Source organism: Sylvia atricapilla, chromosome 9, assembly GCF_009819655.1.
Source record: "Sylvia atricapilla isolate bSylAtr1 chromosome 9, bSylAtr1.pri, whole genome shotgun sequence".
NCBI lineage: Eukaryota > Metazoa > Chordata > Aves > Passeriformes > Sylviidae > Sylvia > Sylvia atricapilla.
In genome coordinates this window covers 16,114,118-16,141,513 of record NC_089148.1, presented here as the reverse complement: position 1 = coordinate 16,141,513, position 27,396 = coordinate 16,114,118, and the positions used below count along the sequence as shown (strand labels likewise).

Below are 27,396 nucleotides of genomic sequence, written 5' to 3'. Positions count from 1 at the left end.
CCTATTTCTGAGGGTATTGAGAAGGTGGAACACAAATTACATGACTTTTTAATGGATGTTACCATGGATTGTCCCAAAATAGTGTAAGTGACTCCTGAATAAAGGAATGTGAGTGCTTATTCTTAACCCTCTCAGTGTCAGTTAAACCATTCTGTGCCTTTTGGGAGTGTGATGGCTGTTGACCCTCTCAGGTAAAACAACTGGGAAAGGATGGGGCAATCACAGCCTGGTTTATTCTTTTTTGTTTCACTGGGAGAGAACTAGCTTATTAAAAGTGAAATAATCCTTCAAAAATAGTTATGACTAATCTTGTTCATGCCCTAAAGCATTGTTTTAAAAGCTCTGATGAAGCAGAAGAAAGTGACAGAGAATTGAACTTGGGGCCTTATGAGTTTGTAAGATCTGTTCACCAAGAGGTATCTGATAGATCACAAGTATATACTGCTCGTACATCAAAATTTGTATTACATTGGGTACTGAGTGTGAAGATGTTATTGGTTTAATATGTGATGAAATCTTGAGCCTTCATTCCTTTATGAATCATGTCCTCTGTTTTATTCTTCCCTCAATGTTAGCTTGATACCTTTTTTCTTCTCCTTTTTACATACTGGTGGCAGTAGAATGCTACAGAATGTTTGTGTTACAGAGCATAATCAGTAAATGAAATCCAGGCCTCAACTCTGACACAGTCTTAAGTAGTCTGTGTTAGATCTGATTTGTTTGTTTTGAAGCTGCAGTCACACGTGCTGATAAGGACATTAAAAGCCAAATGAACAAAAGAGGTAAACCACTGATTACACAGATTATGGGTATAGAAGATGCTGCATGAACATGTATCAGGATTGTACTGCTGGCAGACTGTTCAAGTTCTCATCTTGCCCACTGCTGTGACTTTGCCAAATCTTTTCAATAGAAGTTTGTTCTTTTGTTACACAATTGCTTAGCAATTACTTGGTTGTACAGCTCCGCTCCCAAGCCCAGCGTGAGCCATAGCTGTGCAGCCAGATCAGAACTGGCAGCTTCACGTGGAGCTCCTGCCGTGACATTTGATGAGTGAGGCCTTTGAAGTTTCCTCTGGCTTGGGCTTGAGGCTCATACAGAGAACAACTACTAATTAACCAAGAGAAGAGGCATTCTTTCTATCCACGTAGCGGTAAGGTGAATATTTGCGAGTAAAAGCTTTAAAAAATAAAGAGAAGGTTCCTCTGCTATTTCCTTTCTTCATAGCTGTTTCAGTCTAAGCTGTGTTCACTTCAAAGGGCTTGTTCTGCAGCTGCCTCAGTCCTGACAGGGATCTGTAGCTGCCAATTTTTGCAGAAAATCTGACAGTCGAGGGGTTCTGAGGATTCAGATGGTTAAGTTTTGTCTAAATCCCCATGCAAGTGCAAAAAGTCAGCATTAAGGAGTAGAAGAAATCTTGCTTTTTTGGAGGAGGAGCCTTGCAGGTCTTGGAACATCTAGTAAATTAGGAGTGTGTCTTTTTAACTTGGATTGTAACTCCTCAGCCAGTTGGAACACTTTCTCCTTTTCAGTTCTTGTCATGAGAAGAAGACCTGTATCAGCAGAAAGTGTTGGTAGAAACTGGGATGAATATTTCCCTTGAGGGTAGTAAGAAGTGAATTAAAGACAGCATCATATAAAACCATCCTAGTTTCATTGCTTTTGAGAATTAGGCTTTGTATTTAATACTTCTGTTGTGAAGAATTGTGATACTACTGGCAGTGACTGTTTTCCTAAAAATAAATAAATTGGTCACTTGTGTTAGGAGGGATGCTTGTGTAACGGGCTAATTATGAGTAATTGGTTCATTTGCAGAATATTACTAGCTAATAGTCTCTCAATCTAGTGTGTGTGTTTGTGTCTCTTTCCTGTCCTTTCTTCTTTTCTACCAGCTATTTTCAATTTGACGTGCTTAATAATTAAAGCTGCTGTTGTGTGATCCTGAAGCCCTGGGGAATCCACTTTATGAACCAATAGGTAATTTATTGATTTGGCAAGTAGATGCTGCTCAGCTCAGTGGGTTTTCCTTAAAATAAGCGTCTGGGTTTGTTCCGAGATCCCCGTTCAGTCTGTACCGGGTGCCGCAGACCTGCAGTTCTTTCCCGTTTCCTAAGTCACTTTTTGGCCGAGTTCTGCCAGCTCCCGTTCCCGCGCAGGGCCGCGGTTCCCGGCCCGGGCCCGCACCCCGCGGCTGCTCCCGGCCGCGCCGGCAGGTGGCGCCATCGCCCCGGAGCGGCGGCGCGCCGGGCGGGGCTGGGACCGGGACCGGGACCGGGACCGGGACCGGGGCTGGGACTGGGACAGGGACAGGGACCGGGGCTGAGACTGGGACAGTGACCGGGACCGGGGCTGGGATAGGGATAGGGACCGGGGCTGGGACTGGGACAGGGATAGGGACCGGGACAGGGACCGGGGCTGGGACAGGGACCGGGACAGGGACAGGGACCGGGGCTGGGACAGGGACAGGGATAGGGACCGGGACAGGGACCGGGGCTGGGACAGGGACCGGGACAGGGACAGGGACCGGGGCTGGGACCGGGGCTGGGACAGGGATAGGGATAGGGACCGGGGCCGGGACAGGGACCAGGGCCGGGACAGGGACCGGGGCTGGGACAGGGACCGGGGCTGGGACAGGGACAGGGACAGGGACCGGGGCTGGGACAGTGACCGGGACTGGGACTGAGACTTGGACAGTGACCGGGACCGGGGCTGTGACCGGGACCGATGGCTGGGTCCGGGGCTAGGACAGTAACCGGGGCTGGGACCTGGGGGTCCCACCGTGCCCACTTCATGCCCCACTCTGCAAAATCCCTTTGGAATCAGGCAGGCATGGAAACGGGGAGTTCAACTTGGTCTTTGGTGGAAATTAGATGGGATAATGGGAGGTTTTTGTCTTATATTCCACGTCTCCTACTGGGCGACGACCTGGTGGAGATGTAACATGTTTCAGATTTAGAGTAATGTAAAAATAGAAGAAAAGCTCAGAATTTAGCAGGTCTCTACTCATCTGAATTGAATTGCTGGTGGGATTAAGAAGTTGTTACTTCTAGGTCCACAAACAGCTTCAGATGGGATGCCATAATTGTTCCCATGAAGAACATTAACGGGTTACACTCGTACTGTATTTTTGTCTAATGTTTTACAAATGTATTCTGTTTCAGTGATAAGTTTGGATTTTGTAATCCATGTGCTTTCTAATAGCCTACAAGTAATTAAAGGAGATGGGTGAACCAATACTTGCTGTTTAATATTATTGCTGGATTTGCTGAAGTGTTTTGTAAATATATTTGGAGTTTCTTTGCTTGCACAAAGATAGGTCAACATATACATAGACATATATACACACACTCCTGCTAGTGTAAAAGAACTTTTCAAGGTAATAAAACTGAAATTAGTATGAAGGCTATAGAAGGAAAAATTATGTAGCAGGACGCTGTCTCACTACTATAATGTTGGTATAAAATAAATAAGAATGATGAATAACATCTAAAGGAACTGCAGGTGTAAATTGTGCTGGGAAGACTTTAAATACACTAGTGCTATGCTTGGTAATTAGAGTCCCTGTTTAGCAAGGTATTTTAAAAAGTAGCTTCGGACAATTTATTTTTTGTTCCTTTGAAAGCATTTTTGACCATGCTTTTTGTCAGATTTGGGGAGTTTTCTGGTAACAACAACAACAAAAAATTTTCTTTCAAAACTATAGCTCTTGACTCAAATTTTCTTTGGTGATTTTTCCTCCCTCTTCCTCCAAATTTTTGTTTTGTGTAGTATCCTGCATTTTTTCCATGAGAAACCTTCAACTGTTAGTATCAGGTTGTGCTTCTATTGTTTCACGTTTTCAGTACATTGCTTTGTTGAACCCATGTATAGTTAGTGACTTTTATATGTACTTTAATAGGCAAAGAAACCTCTTGGTCTGTGGAGGTACCATAAGCAAATGCATGTCAATGGCAGTATTTTATTGGATTCAGCTTTTGAATCAAGTTCAGTACCTTCACATTCTTCACAAGTGACTTAGATATGCCAGTTGACTTGGGCACGTGTAGTGTTAGGCAGTGGACAGGAAATGTCTAAAATTTTTGCATGGCAAGTTTAGTGGGAGATCTTAAGTATATCTAGAAGATTTTAACATCATCTAGATAGCTTGAAAATATCCAGATATCACAGGATATTTGATATAGGGGATTTATTTTATTTCCCTTTATCCATTCCTTTTTATACCTTTCCTATGTAAAATTCTTATTTTGTTTCATTATTTCTTCTTCATCTCTCCTGCCTGTGTGATCTTTACCTGCTATTATTTTTGCAGTTGAGCAGGCTGCTTTATAATTGCAGTCTCCTGAAGTGCTTGTTATTCTTTCTAGTGCTATTTATATGGAGGTCCTGGCTTGATTTTCTTGCTTTGCTGCCCAGGTGCTAAATAAAAATTAATGTCTGTTCCTAGTGGTATTTCTGTTGCTGTGTGCTCTACGTTGCTGAAGAAGACCATGAAAACAGCTGTAGTATTTGGCATAAGTCTGACCAGGAAATATTTTCATGTAATTTTGGCATGTTTTCAGCACTGTGAGATAACATGGGAATTTCAATAAAACTGTGTTATTATTATTTGCTTCCTGTCAGAAGTACCAGAACTGCTGCTAATGTTTGTTGGAATATCCTTCTTGTGTGTGATTTCTAGCAGAGTGAAAAAAAGCAGGGCTGAAGAGAAGCAGAGAATCTGGAAACAGAGATTGTGGAACTCTTAGGTCTTTGGAATTTAGAGGCCAAGCTCACACTGACCATTCCTTATGCCCTAGAAATTAATCTGGGCACATAACTATTAAATTTCCAAGGTTCAAGCAACATTACTGCTTTTTAAGAATACAGTATTAAGTCATATGCAAATGCTTTTAGTCTTTGCCTGTTTTCATATTGTGAAAAAGCTTACACTTGATTTTTTTGATTGCCTGAGGGATGACCTTCTGGATGGTCAGAAATTTCTGCCTCTGAAAATTTCCGTCTTGCCCAAAGCCGTGGAGGGAAAGGGGCAGTCTGCCTTCACAGTGTATTTTTATAACAATGGTTAAAACACCATAAACTGATCTCGGTCTACATCTTAGAGCCATCACAGTAGGAGGGACCTTTTCCAAGTCAGGCATTTGCTGGGGTCCTCATAGAGCTGTTACATTTGTTACTGAAATGTGAGTCCCTGAGGGCCTGTAGTTGGTTTTGGTGAGCTGCGTGATGGTCTGGAGGAGTGAGATGTGTCTCCAAACTGCTTGTTTCTGAAGGCTCTACCACACTCAGAGAAGTTATGCTGCACAGTGGGCATGCTCAGAGACCTAGTTCTCTAGCAAAGAAGTGAAATGTAAGTTGTGAAAGGAGAGCTGAACTCTGAAAAAAGCATTGCATTATTGCCAGGCATCTCTTTGCTATCCAGCCAGGTCTTAGACCAGTGTGAATTTCTGATGTCTAGGGAGCAAGAAAGTCAGAGTTGTATCTAAGGATGGAAAGAAAACTAGAGGTGATTACAAAAGGCGATTCTGATCACATAAAGCACTGGATTTACAGATGGCTTGCTGAGCATTGTTTAATATTACTTTATAAAATGAAATTGTTTTATGTGTTTGGTCAAGAGTATCAGAAATCTATAGAAACAGATGCTGAATACATCTACTGAAGTGCCCAAGCTTATTTTATAAAATTTGTAGGATGGCAAAGTATTACCTCTGTGGTGAGATTGATCTTTCAGGAAAAGATAGTAATACTGCAGACAGAGAATTTACTGCAAAATGGGATTTATTCAGTATTTTTGCAGGCAGAAGACCACATGAAGGGTTTGTTATTGGTAAATAACAGGAGAAGCAAACAAGAAGTAATGAAGCACAATAAAGTCTTTTGTATCCCCTGAAATGGAAAAAGAAAAAAAAAATGATGAAAGGAGGATAAATGGGCAGCTGGAGGAATACCTGTTCTGGGGTTGGATACACTGTATCTTCTGAATCCTGGTAAATGTAAGTCATTTGGGTCCAGTTTACTTTTTGGAGATTTCCTGGGGTGGCAACCATGGATGTTCAGCTTTTACAGAATGGTGACAGCCCACCTCTGCTCTGCCAGTTAAATTGGCCTCAAGTTTGTATGATAAAAAAGAACTGAAAAGGTTGAAACCCCCTTAGTCATCTAGAGATCAGAGCTAATTTTGAACATAAAGACAGGCAGGATTTTTCTTTCAAAAATGAACTGGAAGTTGCTGCTCTTTGTGGAAGTGTGAAGATCTGTTCATATTCTGTAATATAGCACTGGAATTACTTGCAAACTGAAATTACTATTTTTTTATGTAACCAAAATATATTTATATTTCTTATGGATACAGGAATCGTTCAAATCAGTGGGCTCATGATTGAAACCATGAGACTATTTAGGGAATTCCCCTTTCACTTTGTACATACTACATGAAATTAGAGAGAGCACGGCTTTACTTGAGCAGCATATTAGTGACAGGCCAGAAGGAGAGTTTAGAAGCAAGTTTGGACAGGGAGAACATGTCTTCTTCCCACCCCAGCCAAGTGTTGAGTCAGGAATAGTCCAGTCCAGTAGCTCCCAAGACAAGACCACAATGGAGGCTACAATCTCCTTTCCTGTAGGGAAGGGAAGAATAATTGTTGAACATTGGTATTCACAGTTGCTTTAAGCATAAATTCCTTGAATTATATGGTAGCCATTTTAAATTTCTCTTCCTACTGGTTAAAAAAAGTTGCTGAAGTGTAGCTCATGTACCAGTTTACTCCTCTACTAAGGGAATGGTTTATCGGAAACTGAAACAATTAAAATGTTGTGCCTTCCCCCTGCCTTCTGTTGCTGGTTTTTTAATTTTGAAGTGGTATTTTCTGTGTAATTCTCTGTGTAATTGCTATGTGAAAAACATACAAAAAATTCAGTTCTGGAGGGACCAGATGCAGAGGAAGAGATCGAATAATACTTGTAATGTATTGATATAATTTTAGACACTGATTGAAGGATAAGGAAAAGCTCTGGTAATCTTTCAGATTAATCTTCAACAGATGATAATCTTTAAATTGATGTTATGTTTTCACTCTTTTTATGTTTCATATCTCAGTATTTAAAAAATGTTCATTAGATTGTTGGGTTATCAGCAGTCAGTGATAAATGACAGACGTTTCGATTCCTACTTTGTAGAAGTGGGGTACCTCTTGTACTTACTCTGTAAAGTGTTTGAATTCACATTTAACATCTGTGTACCCTCATCAAGTTAACCATTACTGAAAGAGGGTTTGCTGTCCTGGGACACTGAATGTTCTTTGGCCAAAGCTGGGTGCATTGATGCTGTCCGGGAAAGCCAAACTGGCTGTCAGAGTAGGCCCTGGAATGCATCCCCCACATTCCATGGCCATTCCCGGGCATGGCAGGTCTGCTGCCCTCGCTGGGAGAGGGGTTCACTGCAGGGAGAGGGCAGATGGTCTGTGTGCTCCTCACCGAGGGCCCTGTGGCACCGAGGGGCAGCGGTAATCCGCGGCTGGGCTGTCCTGAGCTTGCCGTGCGCTTTGCTCAGACCCCAGCTGGGCTCTCCGGAGCCTGGGGCTGCTTGGTGCCAAGGTTTTCCCCGTGGCTGCCTTCCTGGAACTGCAGTCCAGGGACACTGTTCTGCTGGCAGAGCCTTTCGAAAACTGGGGCCAAATCTGGCCTGCAGATTATCCATCTGCATTTCCTCCCAAGCAGCACAGCACTCTGAAGGATAGGAATGGTTAGATCTTCTATGCAATGAGAAAGATTACCTGAGTGTAAACTGTGAAAGGACTATGTTTTTCCTCTCATTCCACAATAGTTTTTTAAACTTGGCAAGTGGAGTGTGGTGCGTATAATATTACGGTTGTATTAAATAATTTCAGTGAGATGAAAACCAAAAAGGGTTACTTGTATACCTAGATGATTCCTGATATTGTGTTACCTGCAAGTGAGACATGTTACCATAGACATGCTCTAAAATTTCAGTAGTTTTTTTGTGTTTGAAATAGTAGGACAAAAGTTACACCTCTGAATAGTTAACAATTTATAACTCTTTTCAGTTTGGGAGAATATAGTGAACCCTGTAGTTACTCCTTGGTTTATCTCAATTTAACTGTAACATAATATTTAAGCTTCACAGTTCCCCACTGGCTAGTATTTTTTTTCTCTTTCGGTTACTTAAGAGTCTGAACCATGACTTCCTGCTGGAATAAAATAGGAATGAAGACTTCTTGCTGTAGGTCTAAATTTTAACTGGGGAATTGGAGCAGAACAGCCACTAAGCGAAACTGCTCTAAATCTCAGCCATAGAGGACATAACCTCTGTTTCTTCCTCCACTGTCAAATAGAGTGCCCTAGTTCCTTTTTCCTTTGTGTGTGGTTTCCCTCTGATATAGTTTTTACTAACAGGTACTTTATTACAAAATATTCTGAGCTGACTTCTATCTTATTAGATGCTTAGGAGCTTTTGCAGATATCTCCATAAAAATATATGGCATATCTGTAAAATGGATAAATCTGCACTCTGCTGTTTTAAGACTGGAAACTGTGTGTGCACACAAAAAAAAAGTGGTTAAATAGAAAACTTTTAAATCAGAATATTTCTATGTGGTTTGCAAATCTAATGGCACTACTGAAAAATATTAGGCTGTTTATTAATCTGTGGGTTTATAAAGTAATTTAGAAAGGACAAGAGAAAGTATTAGCTAGCTGTGGCAGGAAGACTTCTCATGCCATAGAGTCAAAGATGGTTTACATCAGTGTCACTCTAAATATTTTATAGTATTAATAGTTGTATTTATGTGATGTGTCTGTTCAGTTGCTAATGAGCAGCTGTGTCATGAAAGCAGCTTCTTCAGTTGTCATTCTTGGAGATGCTTCCAGCAACACTGGAAGCTGTGGAAAGGTCACGGATGAGAACACATTTCCAGTTGGTGGCAGAGTGTGGGAGAAAGCAAATGTAGTTTTTGTATGTAGCTCTACATATTCTGCAAACAGAAGGATTCCATTCTGGTCACAAAATTCTTATTATATTGCACTATTGAGGTTTTGTGCAAACATAATTATTTCTTCAACACTATGGGAGAGTATGCAAGAGCTAGTTGGTAATTCTATGCCATATTATGACTGTTCTTAAATTCAGATAATAGTAAATATAAAACATTTAAAATTACAATGCGGTTCTTAAAACATTATCATTATCACTGCATTGAATTTTGTGTACATTTATGTGAGTTTTATGGATGAAAATAATAGACACAAGAGACATCTTAGAATAATAAGATTAGTAGTTTGATGTGGTATTTATTTATGGTAGTACATCACCCAGGAGGTGCTTAGTTGAGTTTTTAGATAGCCTAGGTAATTGTTTCTAACCGGTTTCTAACTGTTTCTTTCTGCTTTCTCTGGATGTTAAATGAAGTCCTTTAGAAGATACATTGAGACTGGAAAGAAAACATGGGAGGAGGGGAAGCTCATTTTACATCTTGGTAATTATATCATAAAATGCAGCTATGGAAGAGACCTAATTGCTATGTGACTGTTGCCTGTATCTTGCTGTGAGCATAAGGGAAAGCTGTAGAAATTGTGGCTGGTACAGATATCATTGGAAAGGAGATCCCACCTACTGAGGAAATCCAACCATGTTTAATGTGCCAAATGAATATGCAACCTGCACGTGGTAACAAACTGAAGTCTCAATAAAACTAGGGTAATGTGAATTGAAACAAGAATAATTAATGTATTAATGCATTTTATGCCTACTGTGCTCATCTAATAATCAGATTATTTTGTTAAATGTAATTAGAATTGTAAAAAGAATAATTATATAATAAAGCTATTTTCACCAGAAATATGAAAAGAAACAAAATTGTTGAAATGAAGAAAAGCAAATTTAGATTATTTATTTTCACCTGTCCTTGTAAAATAGAAGCATAGTTTTTAGGTATGCTACTTACATACTGAATTGAAAAAAGTTAATAGGAGAGGAGGGAATCAGGAAATCAATATAATCAGAAATAACAGCAATATGCATGTTAGTCATTTACTCAAGTCAAAAAACATCGTGTGCTTCTGATTATAAAACCTGAAATTAAAGCAAATTTCCATAACCATAATAAAAGACAAAAAGATGAATTATTTCTGTCAAGGCAAATGGATATTGGATGCAACCCATCCCCAGGAGAAAGTAATACAAAAATCCTTTTCAGAGTTGTATTCTATGGAACAGTAATTTTCTTAGCTTGTAAAGCCTTTTTCTTTTTGCTCGTGTTTTTGATACTGCTTAAGAAAATCACACCATTAAAGGTAATTAATTTTAGCAAGAGTTATTTCAATAGCCCACTCTGCTGAACTGGATGAAACTGTCTTCAGCATAGCCCTGCCTGTAAACATTACAAAGCCAGGGGCCAGGATTAGGTTATTATCTTGGAGTAAACCTTTAGTCCAGTAATGCTAGTTTTGGACCTCGTTTAGTGAGTGAAGTAGTTAATCTCTTTGTTACCAAAAGTATGATCTGGATTTATTTTTTTTGACTGTTCAGTCCTGCATGTTTATTTAATTTTGTGTTATTTAATCAGCTCAGTCTGATTGAATGGCTGTGTGTATTACTTTCAGTGAGTAAAGTGGTAAGTTCTCCTGAGAGGTTCTTCCTATCTGGAGCAGAGAAAGATAACCTTGTCCTGTAGAAAATATCAAGAGTGCATCTCCTTTGAATTAATACAAGGAAAAGCAAACCTTTAAGACCAAATCTGTGTTGAAAAATTTAGCCCTAAACTTCAATATTCTTGGAGAAATAGATTTAAACTAGAATCTTAGGGAAGAGTGTCTGGAAATGGCTCAGACCTTGCATATATGTCATCTGTTGGCATATGCAGTTTGTTTCCTGTAGGTTATAGATCACCTTGGCAACAGACTGTGTGCTGATCTTAAGAAATACTGGATTAAAGTGACCAGAAGTATTTTTTCTGTGATAGGAAGATTTGGACCAATGTTAATCCATAGTGGAAATGCAGTAAATAACACAGTTCTCATTTAGTTTAGTTGTGTCCTGCTTAGTCTGTGTGAAACAGCAGTGATTACTTTTCTTTCAGAAAGTTTCCACAGAAAGTCTTCTGTTCCCCAAGCATTGCTGTTTTTAAAAATCGGCTTTATCTTTCACCTGCATAATATGCAGATTAAAAGGAAGAAAGAAATGTACTTAGACATTTAAAAACAAGCAAACCAACCCCCTAAAAATTCCCACTTTAATTGCTAGGTTTCAGAATTTAGCAAAACTTACAATTTTTTCATTTGCTGTTGTGAACTACCAGCATTCTCAGCTGGTACAGTATCCAGCACCTTAGTCAAAGAGCTATTGTTATAGAGCAGATAAGATTAAAAAAAAAGTCATTGGGTTTGATGAAAACGTGCATGAACATTGAGGGGAAAAAAGCCAAAGTTACCATAGCAACCACCAGTGCTTTAGAAAATAGCTGAGTAAAAAGAGCAGAAATGTAACAGAAAATATGAGGGCCATTTCATAAAGCATTAAAAATAAAAACGAAATTTAAGGCAAATATGATTACTGTTCAGCTTTTATCTTAAAAATCCCTGATAAGAAGCAGTTTGTCTTTATTTAAAAACAGGACCACTGTTGATAAAGTTTTAGTGTTTAATCCCCATTAGACCCTATTAAGGTGATACTTTTGTGAATTTGGTTAAAAATTCTTGAAAGTTTTATGAGTCGTTGTTTGTTGGGGGGTTTTTCTTACTTTTTTTTTTTTTTCCTCTGCAAATTGTTTTCTGAGCAACTGCAGTCTTAATCTATACAGAAGAATGGGCTCTGAAAATGTCCCTTATGGTATAAACATGACCAAAAGTCCCACTAATAAATGTGGTTCCATAGTGGCACTACTGTGAGTTCTTCATGGGGTCAGCTGATCACGTAGCACTGCCCTTCAGCACAGGAGTGGCAAAAGTGGCTTTAAAATCCATGGACATAAAAATTTCAGGAAACATCTACATTGATAGTTTTGGGGGTGTGAACTGCCCATTAATAGCACCTTTCCTTAAAATAACAGGTACAGTCTGTCACCTGTGCCTTTGTATCTGAACCTATATTCTGATATCAGTGATTAACTTAAAGGCTGAGCTTTCATATTTCTTTTGTCTTTTTTGTCATTTTGAATGCAGTCAGCATTCTGCAGTGCATTGGTATTGGGTAAGAAGTCTGGTGTTTTGCCTATATATTGCTTCATAGTTGTGCAGGATTAGATTTTATGTGGATGAGCATCAAATGTATGTGGGATAAAATGGCAAGTATCTTTTCTTTCCTAATTCCTGTGTAGCTGTTGTCTTAAATTTGATCTCAGTCCTTATAGAGCGAAATGGCCCATGTTGGAACCTGAACCAAATAAGAAAAGTATGAAAAAAAATCACTTTAATATTCTGTCCTGAAAAACAGCTTCATATGAGGATTGAAACAATCCAGAAGCTTGAAAACGAAATGGGAAACAACAAACACTTTGTCCTTTCTTTATAGTATAGTCTGATTCAATTTTTACCTTCTCTTCAAAGGACTGTGTTGTTGTGTGCTTGGCTGCAGCAGTTACTCTCCCCCATTGTTAGAAGATGATTTTGTGTGTAGTAGGAGATGGTACTTAACTGTCCTAGACAGAGCTGTAGCCTGGGGCTTTGCGTGCATGTCAGAGCAGTTGTTCCTGGCATCTGTTTCTCTTGGAAAAAGAGGCGAGTTTCTGAGAAAACAGATTTTGGTTATTTTATAAACCACTGCAAAAGAAAAGTGTTTTCCTCTCCTCTGGTCTCATATGGAAGTTTATAGAAGGGTGAAAACTTGCGTCATTTCTCAAGTCTTCCTGTGCATCCAGATGAAACATTTGTGATGAGTTCTGTATTGTAAGGTGGGTACAGCGTCTTTTCTCCTGTGCTGGTGTTAGAGTAACAAATGCACATCTGCGTGGAAGTGAGAAGTGAAACTGATTAAGTTAAAATCATGAAATAATGAATTTTGTAAGAAGGAAAGAAAGGTGGTGTGAATTTCTGTAAATGCTTAAAGTCCCTTCTCTGCAAAATTCACATGGAAGATCTAAAGGCACTTTGGCACTGATCTCCTGTTTAGTTGCCTCATCTACAAACGTTCTGTAGTGCCTCTACAGCATGACTTCTGCTCCAGATCAAATGTAGCAGTCTTCTTACTCCAGTATGTGAGTTCTTCCCTAGGAATAACTAGGAAAAGGATGGATCCGGGGCAAGATCAGTTTAGAGTTTCAATACAAGCCTTTTGTGGCATATTTAATTAATTCTTGTCTATTATCAGCTTGTGGTTTGACTGATAAACTTTTCTAGTGTGGCTGGACTTCATGTAGTAGTTTTGTACTGGGGTAGTGGATTATAAAGCAGCCAGGGAATGAGCACAGACTGTGGTGGAACAATCTGGAGCCAGGACAGAGGCAGTGGAGGTGCTTGTTCTGCTGCAGCTGGACTGTGTCACAAGTGGTTGCTGCTGCCTGATGAGCCATCGTTCCTGCAGGCAGAACCTTTTGCACTGTGTGCCTGCCTCTGCCAGGGCTTTGATTCAAAAGTCCTGCAGAAATCTTCCAAATCTCAGTGTATGGCCTTGTTGCCACCTAAAAATCTGTTCAGACTCTGGAGTTTATGTATGTTATGCTCTGACAAGGTACTGTTGACATGTACTTTGAATTTGAAACTCATAAATACCACTTTATGAAACAGTTATCTGTGACATCTCAGTGAAGTTCCTGCAGAACATAATACAAGCAAAATAGGTATTGTTGTCTTGCACCTTTTGTGCCATGTTTTTACAGACATGTGGAAACTTAGCAGTGTAGTGCTATTAGTGGGTTGTGGAGGCTTGAAATATTATATTGTGCTAAAGCACTGTCCATCACTAATGTCATGAAGGTAGGACCACAACTGATCTCTGACTATTTTGGTAGATGAAACTAAACCCCACTAGGTGATGCAAGTAAATAAACCACCTTGCAAATTACTTCTCTCCAGACGAATAAACTTGGGGAAAGGGTGTCTTTCACCAAATGAAAATATATTATTTGATTGTTTGTTTCAGTTTTTTTTATTTGTGGTTTTGTACAATAGTTATTAAAATTTAATATTTAATGCTGTCTTAGCCTGGTATTTTCCCCGTAACAGCCTTCCTACGAGCTGACTAAAGCATTTCCAGACTTGGCATCTGCTGCTTGGAGTATTCCCTCTCAGGATCTCTCTTGTTGCAGTTTATTGTATGCAGTTTACCCCATGTTTCACTTTGGGTTTGCTTACCTTTATAACTTTACTGTGTACATAGAGTCAAAACTGTTTGTTCAAAGAAAAGATTTCAAACAGTAAGTTACAGTAAGGTACTATCAATTTAGAATGGAGTGAATAGGGTTCCAGTAGAAAATAATTTTGACATATCACATGTGTGGTTAGTCTGTATGGGTGAATGTGTATGTCAGAGAGATCAATAGTTCTATTATGTTTTATTCAGAAATAAACAAACAGAAAACCAGGAAACAAAACTCCAGACCTTCACTGTACTTTTTCATTGTACTCCTGAGGTGACAATAATATAACCGTACCAGTTTGTGTTGTGCTTGGCTATGCCATTGTCTTAAATGCAGTCTACATATATCCTCTGCTCTTCCCTGAAAACACTTCTTGTGCACTGGTGGTTTTACTGAAGATGCAGTGGCCCATACATGGTCAACATATTTTTATAGCTGTAAGATCAGTAGCGAAAGTGTTTGAATAACAAGAAATTGCACATTCTTGAGGTAAGTGGAAGACCCCAGGAATTTCTACCTGTGGTGAGCCATCAGCACTCTCATTTTCTTGACAGTAATTGTATTTTACCAGGGTTTATGTGGCTTCCCTGTGGACTGCAGGCTGCCAGCTCTTGTGGGAAGGCTGCCCTGGTGCTGAGCAGAGCCGTGCCTGTGCTGAAGGGCAGGTGCTGCAGTGGGTGCTGCTGGCTGCTGAGCAGTCATCCCGACAGAGATGGGCTGTTCCTGCTGCTGCTTCCCCTGGCAGCCGTGTGCCCAGCCTTGCTGCTGCCTGAGCACAGCCCACAGGAAATACTGCACCACCATGCTGCACTCCAGGACCTGGCCGTAAGACAGTAACTGCAGTCACTGAGCAGCTCTGTAGTGAAAGTTCAGTGTATTACTGTGCAGTGTATTTACTGAAATGGAAATTTCTCATTTCAGAGTGACTTAGGTATTCATCAGTTGGGATGAGTGCGTTTGCTGCATTCTTCCGAGTGCTGATAAATGCTGCAGGAGGGAGATTTGGGGTTGGTGTTTTTATTGGCGGGTTTTGTGGGGGTTTTTTTCTGGGTTTCTTTTTCTAGGAAATAAGACATTGAAGTATAAAAAGCTTATGCCCATGAAATCTCAGTTGACCAGCAGCCATAAAGAATATATACCCTAACCACAAACAGTCTGAGTTTTGCAATAAGATTCTGTTGTACTGTATACCTCTACAGAGTACATACAGAACAATTGCAACAGAGGTGTTAGTCTTAAAATGCAGAAAGAAAGTATTTTTTCCTTAGTTTCCTTGAGCAGAGGACCAGCATACTCTGCTGCCATCAAGCACTTTTGGCTATTACTAACTCCAAAGCCAGAGTAGAGCTGTATGTTGATGCTTGTAGAAGGACCTCGTGATATGTCTATTAAAATACTTGGATATTCCTGCTGTACAAAAATCCAGTGCCAGTGGTTTTGGTTACTTATATGGTATGTGAGAGTCCCACTCATGAGCGAGGATCCACTGTACCTGAGCAATGACCATCTACTAGAAACATACTTGTCTTATACCAGGGTGTTCCCATTCAAAGTACTCTAACAGTTTTAGTAACAGGTACATTGAACATTCATGAAAATATGAGAGAAAATGGGTGATTTAAAAAGGAAGTTTATTTTCCATGAAACATGTAAAACATGGAATTAAAAGGTACAAGACAGAAAGTAAACTCTTCACTAGACATCATATATTTGATAGTGTTGCATGTAAAATTCTTTAGAATGAAATCTTTCGGCACTTGCCTGCTTTGTGCTTCTCTTAATTTGGAGGTTTTTTCTTAAGTATATTACTGTGTAATTGGAGTTGTTCCATCATTTCTCTAACTGTTACTTATTCCATCTGAAGGTGTCAGAAGAGAAATCTGGCTTCATAATCTCTTCTAAATCATCTTTAAAGTTCTGCCTTAGTTTCAAAGTTGCCTTTTACGCATTAGTACCTACACACACAGCCACACACACACACACATATATATATATATAAATGTTTGGGATTGTGAAAGACCTTGCAAAAGCACCTGTGAGTTTGTTCTTTTACTTAGGGTGCACTGAGAAACTGAAATTCTAAAAACTGAGTGACAGATTGGCATTGTGATCTTTTCAGCTTTACACAACCTCTTGGTGCTGGTATCTATTGATAATGTACACTTAACATTAAGATTTACTGATGCAATGTTCTGTAGATTCTAAATGTTTGCAGAAAATTACATATAAATAATGGAAGAACCTACCATAAGAATGAGATAAAGACTGAGATTAGGTTAAAAATACTAGGCCTCCAATCTTAGTTGAAGATATAAATCATTTTCGTGTAAACCCTTGCATTTGTTTAAAAAGAAATAACATGGAACAATCCTCTGATGAAAGAGTGAAGTTACTGTTTTTCTTTTTATTTTTGAAAGTAAAGCCAGGTGAATCCATTTGTTGTATGTACTCCACTGTTGTAAGACAGTCTTAGAAAGGCATGGTCAGCTTAAGTTTGGGCATGACTGAATACTGAAGATTTAATTCTAGAAGTTTTAAGTCCCATTTTCAAAAAAAACTATTTAATATTAGTCTTTGTCAGACATTTTTGTTAGTGTAACAATTCTGCTAACATATTTTTACTGTCAGCTAGGTCCAGTCCGTATAGGTGTTGTCGAAAAATGTGCTAATTAATTTTTTAGGAACTTACATTTCATGGAAGTAGCTTTTGCTTTATTGCAGTATAAAGAAGGTCTTTGATGATTGCTTAAACATTGCTTGGCATTCATCATGCTGCAGAATTGATATGTAAATAAAAAACAAACTTTGTCAATAAGCTTTTCCCTATGAAAAGGGTTTTGCCTCTTTACTCTTGCAGTAAGACAAATAAATCTGTAAAGAGAATTTAAGGTAACTGAGAAGAAAGAAAAGGAGGGACGTGCCTGTAGCCCCATAGCTGTTTGTGTTCCTGCTCTAGCCTTGTCCCTGAGAGACTGCAGAGAGAAAGGTGCTGATAGCCTGTGGCACGCTCCGAGCTACTGCACCTGTCCCTTCCCAGCAAGAGGGGCGTGAGGTAATCGGAAATCTGGACTTGGCAGGTGTCTGAGATGCCAGATTTTGTGTCAAGCATTTGGATTAGAAACCACCTGTGAATATTAGAAGTTTGGCTTCTCCAGCCTATTGCTTGGCTTTGCAGCTAGGAATAACTTTAAATCCAGATACATGTCTTGTGTAGGTACAGCTGACAGACACTGGAATTAATACTGAACTGAACACAAGGACATAAAATCCCTCCTTCTGTCCCTCAGACCTCAGACCTAGTGGCTTGCCTGGATAGGCAGGGGGTTTCCCAAGTCTGTGTGTCTGTTGGGAGGCTGGCAAGTGGCATGCCATGTGCTTGACCCAGGATAAGTATGATTTGCTGTTTCTGCTTTTTTTCCTGGGACCACTTAAATTGCATGGGCCTAAAGTCTATAAAGTTTGTAAAGTCACTGAACTTAATATAGAACACTCTGGTTAGTATACAGTAGTCTGTGGTGGATGGGAGAGAAGTCCTTTTTGGTTCTAATACTATGAAATAAGTGAGGACAGAAAGGCAGACCTTGAAATACCAGTAGGATGAAAAATTTTTGGATTATTGCTTTAAGGAATCAAACATTAACAGGTTCTTTGTTCATTATCAGCAGATTCAGTAACCTGCAGTACCTTGGCCTCAGAGAATATAATGCCTAAGTGTTTGTATTTGAGCTGGAGGTTTCATCTACCATTAACAAGAACAAACAACCCAGAATGCAGACAAAAGTAGTGCTCAAGTCATCTACAAATAAAAGAAAACCATGGTCCCAGAGATAAGACTGATAAAAAGCTTAAGAGCTACATGCATTCTATGCAGCTTTCTATGAAGCAAAGCCTTTTTAAAGTGGTTAGCAATGTATTGTTACATAGATACATGCATTGAGAGGAGAATAAAGCATTTACTGCTGGCTGACAGGAATGCTGCTCAATTCTGCCTGCTGTGGCTGCTCTTAGGACCCTTCAAGTTGGCTGCAGAGAAGAACAGCACTGGTGGAAAGGGAGAAAACAGTTGATTAGATTTAGTAGTATAGTGTTCTGCAATTCTTGGTGTATCTTGGTTGTCTGCATTATGGAAATGTGTTACTGATCATGTTGTAGCAAAAAAGATCAAAAGCAACATCTAGTATTCAGGAGAGACATGATTGCACAGTAAACCATTTCTCAAAAGCCCAGAACTGTAATTTTTATGATTAATTTTCTGAGCACCTAGGGTATACCATGTTGCAAGAAAATCTGTGTCTATTACTGGTACCAGTATATGCTTTTTTATACACTTATAGATAAAAGTACAGTTGGTGCCTTCCCTTGTAACATCCTATCCATAGGGGCTGGGATCTGGCAGGTGGATCAGCAGCCCTGCTCTAAAGGACGTGGAGGTGGTGAGTGCCATCACCATCAGTAAGACAAGCTGCCTACTGAGCTACAGGAGGAGGAGTCTGATCAGCAGAATGAGCAATACTGTTATGATTTCTCTTTGACGCTGCTGAAGCCCTACCTGAAACACTGTGTCTGGCCTTTGGCCTTCCCCTTCTATAAGAGCTTTGAGAGCGATTGCCAAGATGGTCAGGGCCAAGGGCACTCGTCCTGTGAGAGAGGTGGTTGACAGATTTGTGCTTGCTTGCCCTTAAAAGGCAGAAAAGTAATACCAGGTGCAGCTGTTTGGAATGTAGTCCCAGAGGTGGTTAAGGTAGACTCTTCTTGTGGTACCAAGAGGCATTGGCTGTAGGTTGGGAGGTTCAGGCTGTGCATGAGGAGAAGCGTGTGCAAAGAAGGGTGAGTTAGCACAGAGAGGTTGTGGAGGTTGTGAAGATTCAGCTGGGCAAAGCTGTGGCTGACCTCACCTTGTGTTGAGAGGCTGAACCGGATGGTCTCTGAAAGTACCTTAAAAACAAGATTTCTGTAGTTCTGTATGGTTACCTCCCTTGATAGACTGGGGTAAAGGGTCAAAAAAGCAAAACAGGAAGCTGAAATGAAGGAGGTAAGGAAAATGTCTGAGAGAACAGGCAGAGAACACTGCTACTTTGACACATTCGTTTACTGAACTAAGCAGTCTCATGAGAAAGTATAGCTGGATAGTACAATATGTAACTCATGAACTGAAAAAATAGAAATATGTACTGTAGGTGTAGAAATATTAGGACTTTAAGTATTTGTATTATGGGGTTTTTAGAAGGTGCTTGTTGAAGTGTAACAATGCAGATATATATTGCTTAGATATATTGTTTAGTTTGAATATGTGCAGGAGGGAACAGTAGTATGAAACATAAAATGTTGCTATAAAGATTAATTGTGGCCACTAATAATGGAACTGCTATCCTGGCACATTCCCAGGTTAATTCTTTGATTTAAAAACATCTTCCTACTGATTTTCCTGACTTGCAGTGCACTGGCAGGTGGTGTTGAATTGGTCTAAAGATCATAAAGATCAGTCACTGTGGATAAACTTTCAGTTGTGAAAAATTAACAAGTGTGCTTTATGCAGCTGAAAGTATAATTCCAACGTGTACTGGTAGCAGTATTTAAACTGCATGTGTGATGTGGTGGCATGGGAGAATTTGGAGTTTCTTCTTTGAGAATCTTGTGAAATTCAGTCATGGATTTCCAGACACAGAGCAATAGTAACCTGTGGGGGTTTTAACCACTCTTGGAAACATTTCCCATGCAATTAGGAGGGAACGGAGTCCAGCAGCAAATATGCAGGCTTGGTTCTTGAGGACAACACATGAGCTATTCAAACTGGATCAAATGTCAATTTGTGGGTAAGCTCTCAGTGAGGTGGGCATTGGGCAGTATTCTCTTTTGTCTGATTTGAAGCATCAGTAGAAGCTCCTCTGATATTGCTGGACTTGTCTTTATAAACATGCCCCAAGTTTGGGAAATTTGTCACTTGTACTCTTTTTTTCTTCCCTCCCCCCCCCAAAAGCTGCCTGTTGTGAGAATGAATTAGCATTAAGCAATGAGCACCTACTTTTAGCTGTGGACTCAAATGGTGATTTTCAGTGATAGAGGAGAGACTTAGTGGGTCTTTTTATCTCTAACTTTTGATTAGCATTTTGTGCTTCAGCAGCATCATCATGTGGAAGTTTTAAATTAATTCAAAAGAGATTTTCTAATTTACCTAAAATGTGGAATAGTTGAGATAACAAAATGAAGCCCTGTAGGTCATGTGGTTTCCAGCAGCAGGAAAGTCAGTTCTGCTTACTTAAGCTAATATTCTTTTTAATTCCTTCCCTGTGTCTTGCCTCAGAATAAAAATAGGAGCAGGCAGAACAGAGAATCCCTTCAGCAACATATTTTGACAAAAGTCATTGGCTAGAAAAGAGGAGAGAGACAATACTGGTCAACCTGTGTTAAAACACACTATAGATTTCTGTTACCTCTTTTTAGGATCTTAGGATGGCTAAGAATATGTGGCTTGACAAAGGTTAATCAGCTGAAAATCTTCACATAAGAAATTGTGTGGATCACAGAAAGACAGAGGAAACATTTGTTTCGGTCAATTTTTATCCAGTTAATGAACTCACTGTGTCTGGCAGACTCTGGGAACACCAGCAGACATTTTTGTGATCAGGTCCAAGAGAAAGTTCTGTGCATTCACAGACTTCAGGTATTTTTTAAACCATAGGAATAAGCCTGTATGACCCCAAAGTTTGACTCAAAATCTCTCACATTTATTTGAAAAGAAATGAGCAGATTACAGAAAGTATTTTGTGTTTCTGAACTGTGAGATGCTGCTTTATTCCACAGGAATATCTCTCTGTAAAGGCCACACTGAAGCAGTTAATTTTTCTTCACAATGCACGTCAGTAGCTTCCTTCTTCAAAAAATTATAAAACTGATTGTGTCTAACACTGATTTAGTTTTTCATCAACACTGATTTAGTTTTTCATCACATCAAAGATATTTTTGCTGTCAATTTATTTTTTCCTTTATCTCCATATTCCATTGTTCATTTTTGTGCAATCTTCCTTTGAAGCTGTCTTTGATAGTCTGCCACCTGCTGCAGTAGGTGCTGCAAGCATTATTGAGTGAAATCACAGCATTTGTGGATGAGAATCTTTGCTGTACCTGTGAAATGCCTGTACATTTCCACCACAGCTCCCCCCTGTTCTCTCTTTGGATGTGCACTGATGGTCTTCCCTTCCAAGGGCGTTCAGACTGCAAAGCAGTGAAGGGCAAAGATGAGTGTAATGTTGTGAGACACTGCAAGGTCCTTCAAGGTCTTGTGAGGTCAGCCACCAGCTGCCCAGCATACCAAAGCCCAAGACTAGGGTAGTGAAGGAAGTTGTTTGCATTTTAGGTCTTCAGAGGGTGACATCCACACTCACCTGAGCAAACGTTGCAGCAACAAAATGTACACTGAGTTTTTACCCTTTAACTAAAGAAACTGTGCCAGGGAGGAGACGTTGTGAGCAAGTTCCCTGGAAGGATGATGCTCTCAAGTATTTACTTCTCTTCTTTGTGACTGTGCATGTGGTAAACATTCATAGTAGACAAATCTGGCATTCTCTTATAAAGATGAGAAAAGCATTGATGAGCACACTTTTGAGAGAAGAGCAGAGTTAAGCATGATCTCACCTTTTCAAGCACTGGTGTTTTCCATGTACCTTAGTGCTTCTGTTGTTTAAACATACCCAATGCTTAAATATGTATGAAGTTAGAATTTAACAGATAGATCAAGTACCTGGCATCAATCCAAGGTCTAATTCTTAATCTTCTGTACTATGGATATGGTAGATAAATTTCTCAATGGCCAATTTTAAAAACTATTCACTCAAACCCGACATAGCCCATTTCAGCCTCTCTTTAATAGGAAAGCTAATAACTTTTTCTGATGTGGTGCATAAAGCTCTGGTATTTTGTTTTCTTTTTATTGCAAGATGCAAGTGTGTTCATGTATTTACAGTCAATAAAGCTATCAGTGCTGTACACAGGTTTAGGTTAATACTTTCAGCCTTTCAGTCTTGGGTATCAGGTTTAGGCACTGCTGCGTTCTTTGCATCCCTTGGGCTTGCGCTGGCTGTCCGAGCAGCTGCAATGTTTCCTCTCAGAGCTACTTTTACTGGGACAGCCCATTCCAGTATTTTCATTCACATTATTCAGAACTCATGTCTCAAACAAGCCAGGCTTCACTTGAGCAGTACAAATTGTTTGTGTCTACAGAAAAGAACGATGGTGATCCCCAACCCCCTTCTTCTCACGCAGTTTTGTCTCTGATAGCCTTTTGTGCCCTGTTCACGCTGACTTCCAGTTTGTGTAGCTACCAAGAGAATTGGTTCCTTATTAGGACTTACCATCAAGGAACAAGGGTTTCAAAAGAGATGCAGTACTACCTGTGCAAGGCTCAGAGGTGTGAAATTCTGTGACCTGTCTGAGCCATCAAGTCTAGAGAACATATAAGAAGAAATACTAGCTGTAGTCTTGCTTCTTGTTCTAATTTGTGAATATTTATATTAACCCAGAGAGCCAGGTTTTATGTTACCTAGACTTTTCTGTCTCCTAAATGTCTTAACAACCATTTCTGCTGTGAGCAAACCAGTTTGTGATCACATGTTGTATATTTTTCCCCCCTGCATTTTTGTAATATTTGCATGAGATAAAATACATCTCTGCCCTAAACCCACTGCAGCTATTCTGTGTAGAAGATCATGGGCTGGGTTAGCACTTGAGAGAGATTGTGCCACCTCCTCATACTCAGAATTTATTTTTCTTTACCACACATTGACTTTCTCTCTTAAGAGTGAGCATGCAAATATAAATAACAAATAAGATATTTCACCAAATATCTTGACACATTTTACTGGTTTTAGATTCCCTTTCCACAGTTTCTGTTTCATGCTCACTTTCCTTCATCTAAGAGCTGTCGCAGTGGCAGTATAAAAATAACTTTTAAATTGAATTTTTCAAGATCCTCCTCTTCTGCTATCTCTTACTGCTTCCCACTTCTCTTCTGATTTTACATTTCTCTCTAGTCTTCTCCCTGAAAATCAAGATCTCCTTATGCTTTGCATTACCAGCTGTCAGGCATGGTGCCGTATATGCTGATATGCCACTGTGTTAGCTTGCTTTGCCACTGTTGGCAGCACTCTGCTGTCATGCTCAATTGAGACAGAAAGGACTGTTTCTTACTGGAAAATTAATTCATGAAAAACTACCTTTGTTTCTGTAATAGAATTGTTTTGAAAGAAATTAAACATACAAAGAAAACTGTATTACAACAAATTGGCCTTTACTTTTATAAAGGTTTAAGTGTCAAATATGAATGAACTAAACACAGTGAGGCCAACTAATTTAGTGAAATTACAGCCTCAAATTACCATATGTGATTTGAGCACAAATTCCATCAGCTGAGATGGTTTTTGTATTTGGATTTTTTCCCTGACATAACTAGTTTTGAGCAAAAGGGAATGCCTCCCCAGGCATCTGGAAATTGTCTCTGGAAGGAGTAACCAATTTGCTTGTGGCCCTCTGTGACAGGGAGAGACAAGGTCAGAAGAATTGTATTGGAGATGATCTTTATCCTGATGTGTTGTCTTCTTCCACCCTACAGAAGAGGAGGAAGTAGAACATCCTCTTGTGTGTTGACCTGTTTCTCCTCCCTAGGCCTTTCTATCTCTTACACTTTTTTAAAGAGGACTGCCGTTTACAGGTCATTCTGCAGGTCTAGGAGTGCTGGTGGGCTGCGATTCCTAGGGCTAAAAGGAAGGAGCAGTTTTGCAGCATTTCTTTTCCTGAGTACAGAGTGCCCTGGTGGGCTTTCTCTGATCCATGGCAAACTGACCACGGTAACCAGGATAACTTCTCAAAGGCAGGATGAGGCTGCGGCTGTGCTTGTGAGTCAGGCTGATGTCCTGTCCTGCAGTGTGCCCCTCCCAGCTGGAGAATGTCTGGGAATGGTTCAAGGCTTAACACCTGCCTGGAGCAGCCAGTTCGGGATGCAGCCCCTGCTTTGGGGGAGAGAATTCAGCCATTTGTGAGCTGTATCATGGGATTTGATCTTTCTGGCCAGGAGCTGTCTCTGTTCTTACATGAATGGATGGTTCAGATACATCTTTTGTGCCCACTTGCAAGGGATTTTAGGTTTATCTGCAGGAGAGAGGAATCAAAACTCTTTTGTAGATTTGACAGTACATCACTAAATACATATACAAAAAGTTCATGCAAATATTTTGAGAAAACAGGTCTGAGCTTCTCTTCCAAAATTCCTGTGTGTGTGTGTGAAAACATTTTATAGTGTGGATGTATAAATGTAGATGTTTATTTAAATATACATTAGAATGTCCACTTACCTAATCTATAATCTTGTTATATATAAAATGTAGTGTCGTTCAAGTGACTTGATTTTTTTTTTCAGAAAGTAAATTAGAAAAAAATAAAAAGTATTTCTTGATGTGGAAAGGCTCCTATCAACGTAGTTTCAGTTTAAATCTAATTAATTTAAAATGCGTGTTTATGCTCCTCTCCCCTTCCCCTTTTTTTAGCTAAGCTTCCTAAGGCTTAAAATTATCTTGGTAATTTTTCTTTATCTCTTTTAATCCTTTGTCATTTGAAGAAAGGTCTTTTTTTCTTGCAGTTGACAAGGAATGTGTTTGACAATGCAAGGGAATGGTGATTCTGTCTAGACAGAAAAATTGCCGAATGTACAAGGTCCTTGACAGAACAGACACACAAGCTCTTTTTTTTTTTTTTTTTTTTTTTTTTTTTTTTTTTTTTTTTTCATTTCTGATAACATTCAGTTTATAGTAATTTTAGCTGTTACTTTCAGCTTTAAGTGTTTAATTTTGGGACTCGAGATACTCTTTTTCTTGTTCCCCTGGATTTGCAGTGTGCCTGTAAAAACTGTAGAGATAAGCATTCAAGATATTGATGAATATTGTGTTGTGTGTATAGTTCTTTCATATCTAGAACCATGGCTAAAAAATGGGTTTGTGTAGCTGGTATCCATAAATCAAATGTTATGTCAGCTAACAGGCTCCCAGCAGAACAGAAGTAATCTCCAGTTCACGCTGACTGTGGTGTGTTTGCCAATCAGGAGCAATGATAGAAAGTAGGGAGGAATTGAGTGGCAAGATTCCTTCTGCGCACTGTGGTGAAGTTGCTGAGCCCCCTCTCAGCTCTAGTGGTTGTGCTGGGCTACAACAGCAGTGTATTTCATGTTAAAAGTATGAATTCATCATTGTCATAGTAATCCAAAACCTCTAAAAACCGTATCAGTAAATGAGCTCTATCTGTAGACCAGCTTCAGTAGTTCAGAGCCTGCTTATTTAATTTTTCTTAAGCACATTAAACGGTTCTAGGCAGGCTGTCACTATGATCTTTGAAATATTGCTGTGTTTCTTTTGTTCTCTGCTTTTAAATTTCTTATACAGTAAGACTGTCATACTTTCATACTCTGTTCATTACAAATTTCTGGATATTCAGACTCTCATAAAGCCTTTCAAACCACAGCAGAAATTTAGTAGTGGAAAAGGGAAGAGATGTGCACTTTGTCCTCTCTTTTTCCACAGCCTGTTGACTCCCAGAGCAGACACTAAGCCTGTAGTTTCTGACTCTTACCTGGCAGCTGGTCTACAGATCAATTAACCCAGCAGGTGTGGATCCTTTCTAACTAGAATAGGTATAAGGTCTGAGCCTGAAAATAACATTTTGGCCACAGTTTTTGTCTGAAAATAATTCTGCATCAGCTTTAGAGAAGGGCCTTGTTTTTGTCAGGATCTTTTTTTCCCCTTCATTTCTTGTCATAGTGCTCAAATTCTTATATTCAGAACTCTTCAGAAAAAAAAAGAGGAATGGCTGATGAAAAACTTGAGTGATACTTTGAAAATGTAGCACATGCTGTGCAGTTCCAGTAGATGAAAGCGGCATGGTTGAAGGGTTTAAAACATGCTTTCATATTAATTTACTATCATTTAAATATTCTTTTAAGAGACTGCTTATGGATTCCGATTTTTCAGCTGCAACCACAGTTTATTCAAAGTTTAAAGGGTTATGATATATATTCTTTGTGAAGTATTCACTCTTCTTTTTCTTTGCTTCTTCACACTAGTTTTTTTGGCTTTTTGGTACCCAGTACACACTGCTGTGCTGGCAAATGCATGAATATTTGTGGTGGTGAGCTTCTACCACATCTAAACACTGCTGTGCACTTGCAGCAAAAATGGGAAATGGTGAATAATCCCTCCTGCCTTTTGAGATGGTCATATTTGAATTATGTTGGCAGGATTGAGTGAGGAAGCTTGTATTGTTAACAGTGCTGAATCTCTCTATAAATGCATAAGACTTTTTTGATATGGGATTTCAATCCAGCTTTCACCAGGCCTTGTTCACCTAAAGTGAAATTTAAAGGTTTTTTAGGTTTCTGCTGCTAAATTTGTGCTTTATGTCAGGGAAAAAATCCACAATGTTATGCAGATTTCTGTTTACTATAAGTTTGTTCTTTCACTCAACTTTATAAGAAATATATTCCATTACTGTCATAAAATACACTTTTTTTTCATCTTAAGCAAAACAATATCCCTGAACACCTAATTTCATTAATTAAATTTGGTAAAAATTGCAGCAACTTTGACAAACATGAACTTATTTTCTTCCCAGGTTTCCAGAGGAGGAGTTGGCAACAGAGCCACTAAAATATGCTGAACAACTTCCTGTAGCTCAGATAATACACCAGGTAAGTCTTTCTGTTTTAAAAACTCCTTTGAAAATAGAGAACATCTGTAATACTTAAACTGCTTTTCTAGGTCACACAGAATTAATGTCCTGATGCTGGAAGTATGTATAAACAAGATACTCTTGTTCGGATGACAACTATTAAATTATAAAAGTTTCATTCTGAACATGGCAATGAAAAGATGCTTGCTGTATGACATGGTTAACACTTCAGAGCTACTTGTTAAAATTGTGTGTCTGCTGATAGAAAAGAAAAAAAATCCATTAATTCCCCAAATTTGCATCTTGACCTAAATCATATTCCCCTTCCTGCAAAAGCAGCCGACGTATGGAGTCATTATTGCGGAATAATTGTCATGATGAGTTG

The 27,396-nt window shown here is 39.3% G+C and overlaps 1 protein-coding gene across 1 annotated transcript in view; it reads left to right on the top strand.

The window, feature by feature from the left end:
- Nucleotides 1-27,396, top strand: part of PIGK (phosphatidylinositol glycan anchor biosynthesis class K) — a 64,769-nt gene that overhangs the window by 15,516 nt on the left and 21,857 nt on the right. Inside the window, exon 10 of the mRNA XM_066325076.1 lies at nt 26,955-27,030. Within this exon, the coding sequence (XP_066181173.1) occupies nt 26,955-27,030 (76 nt within the window). The remainder of the gene's footprint in view (nt 1-26,954; nt 27,031-27,396) is intronic.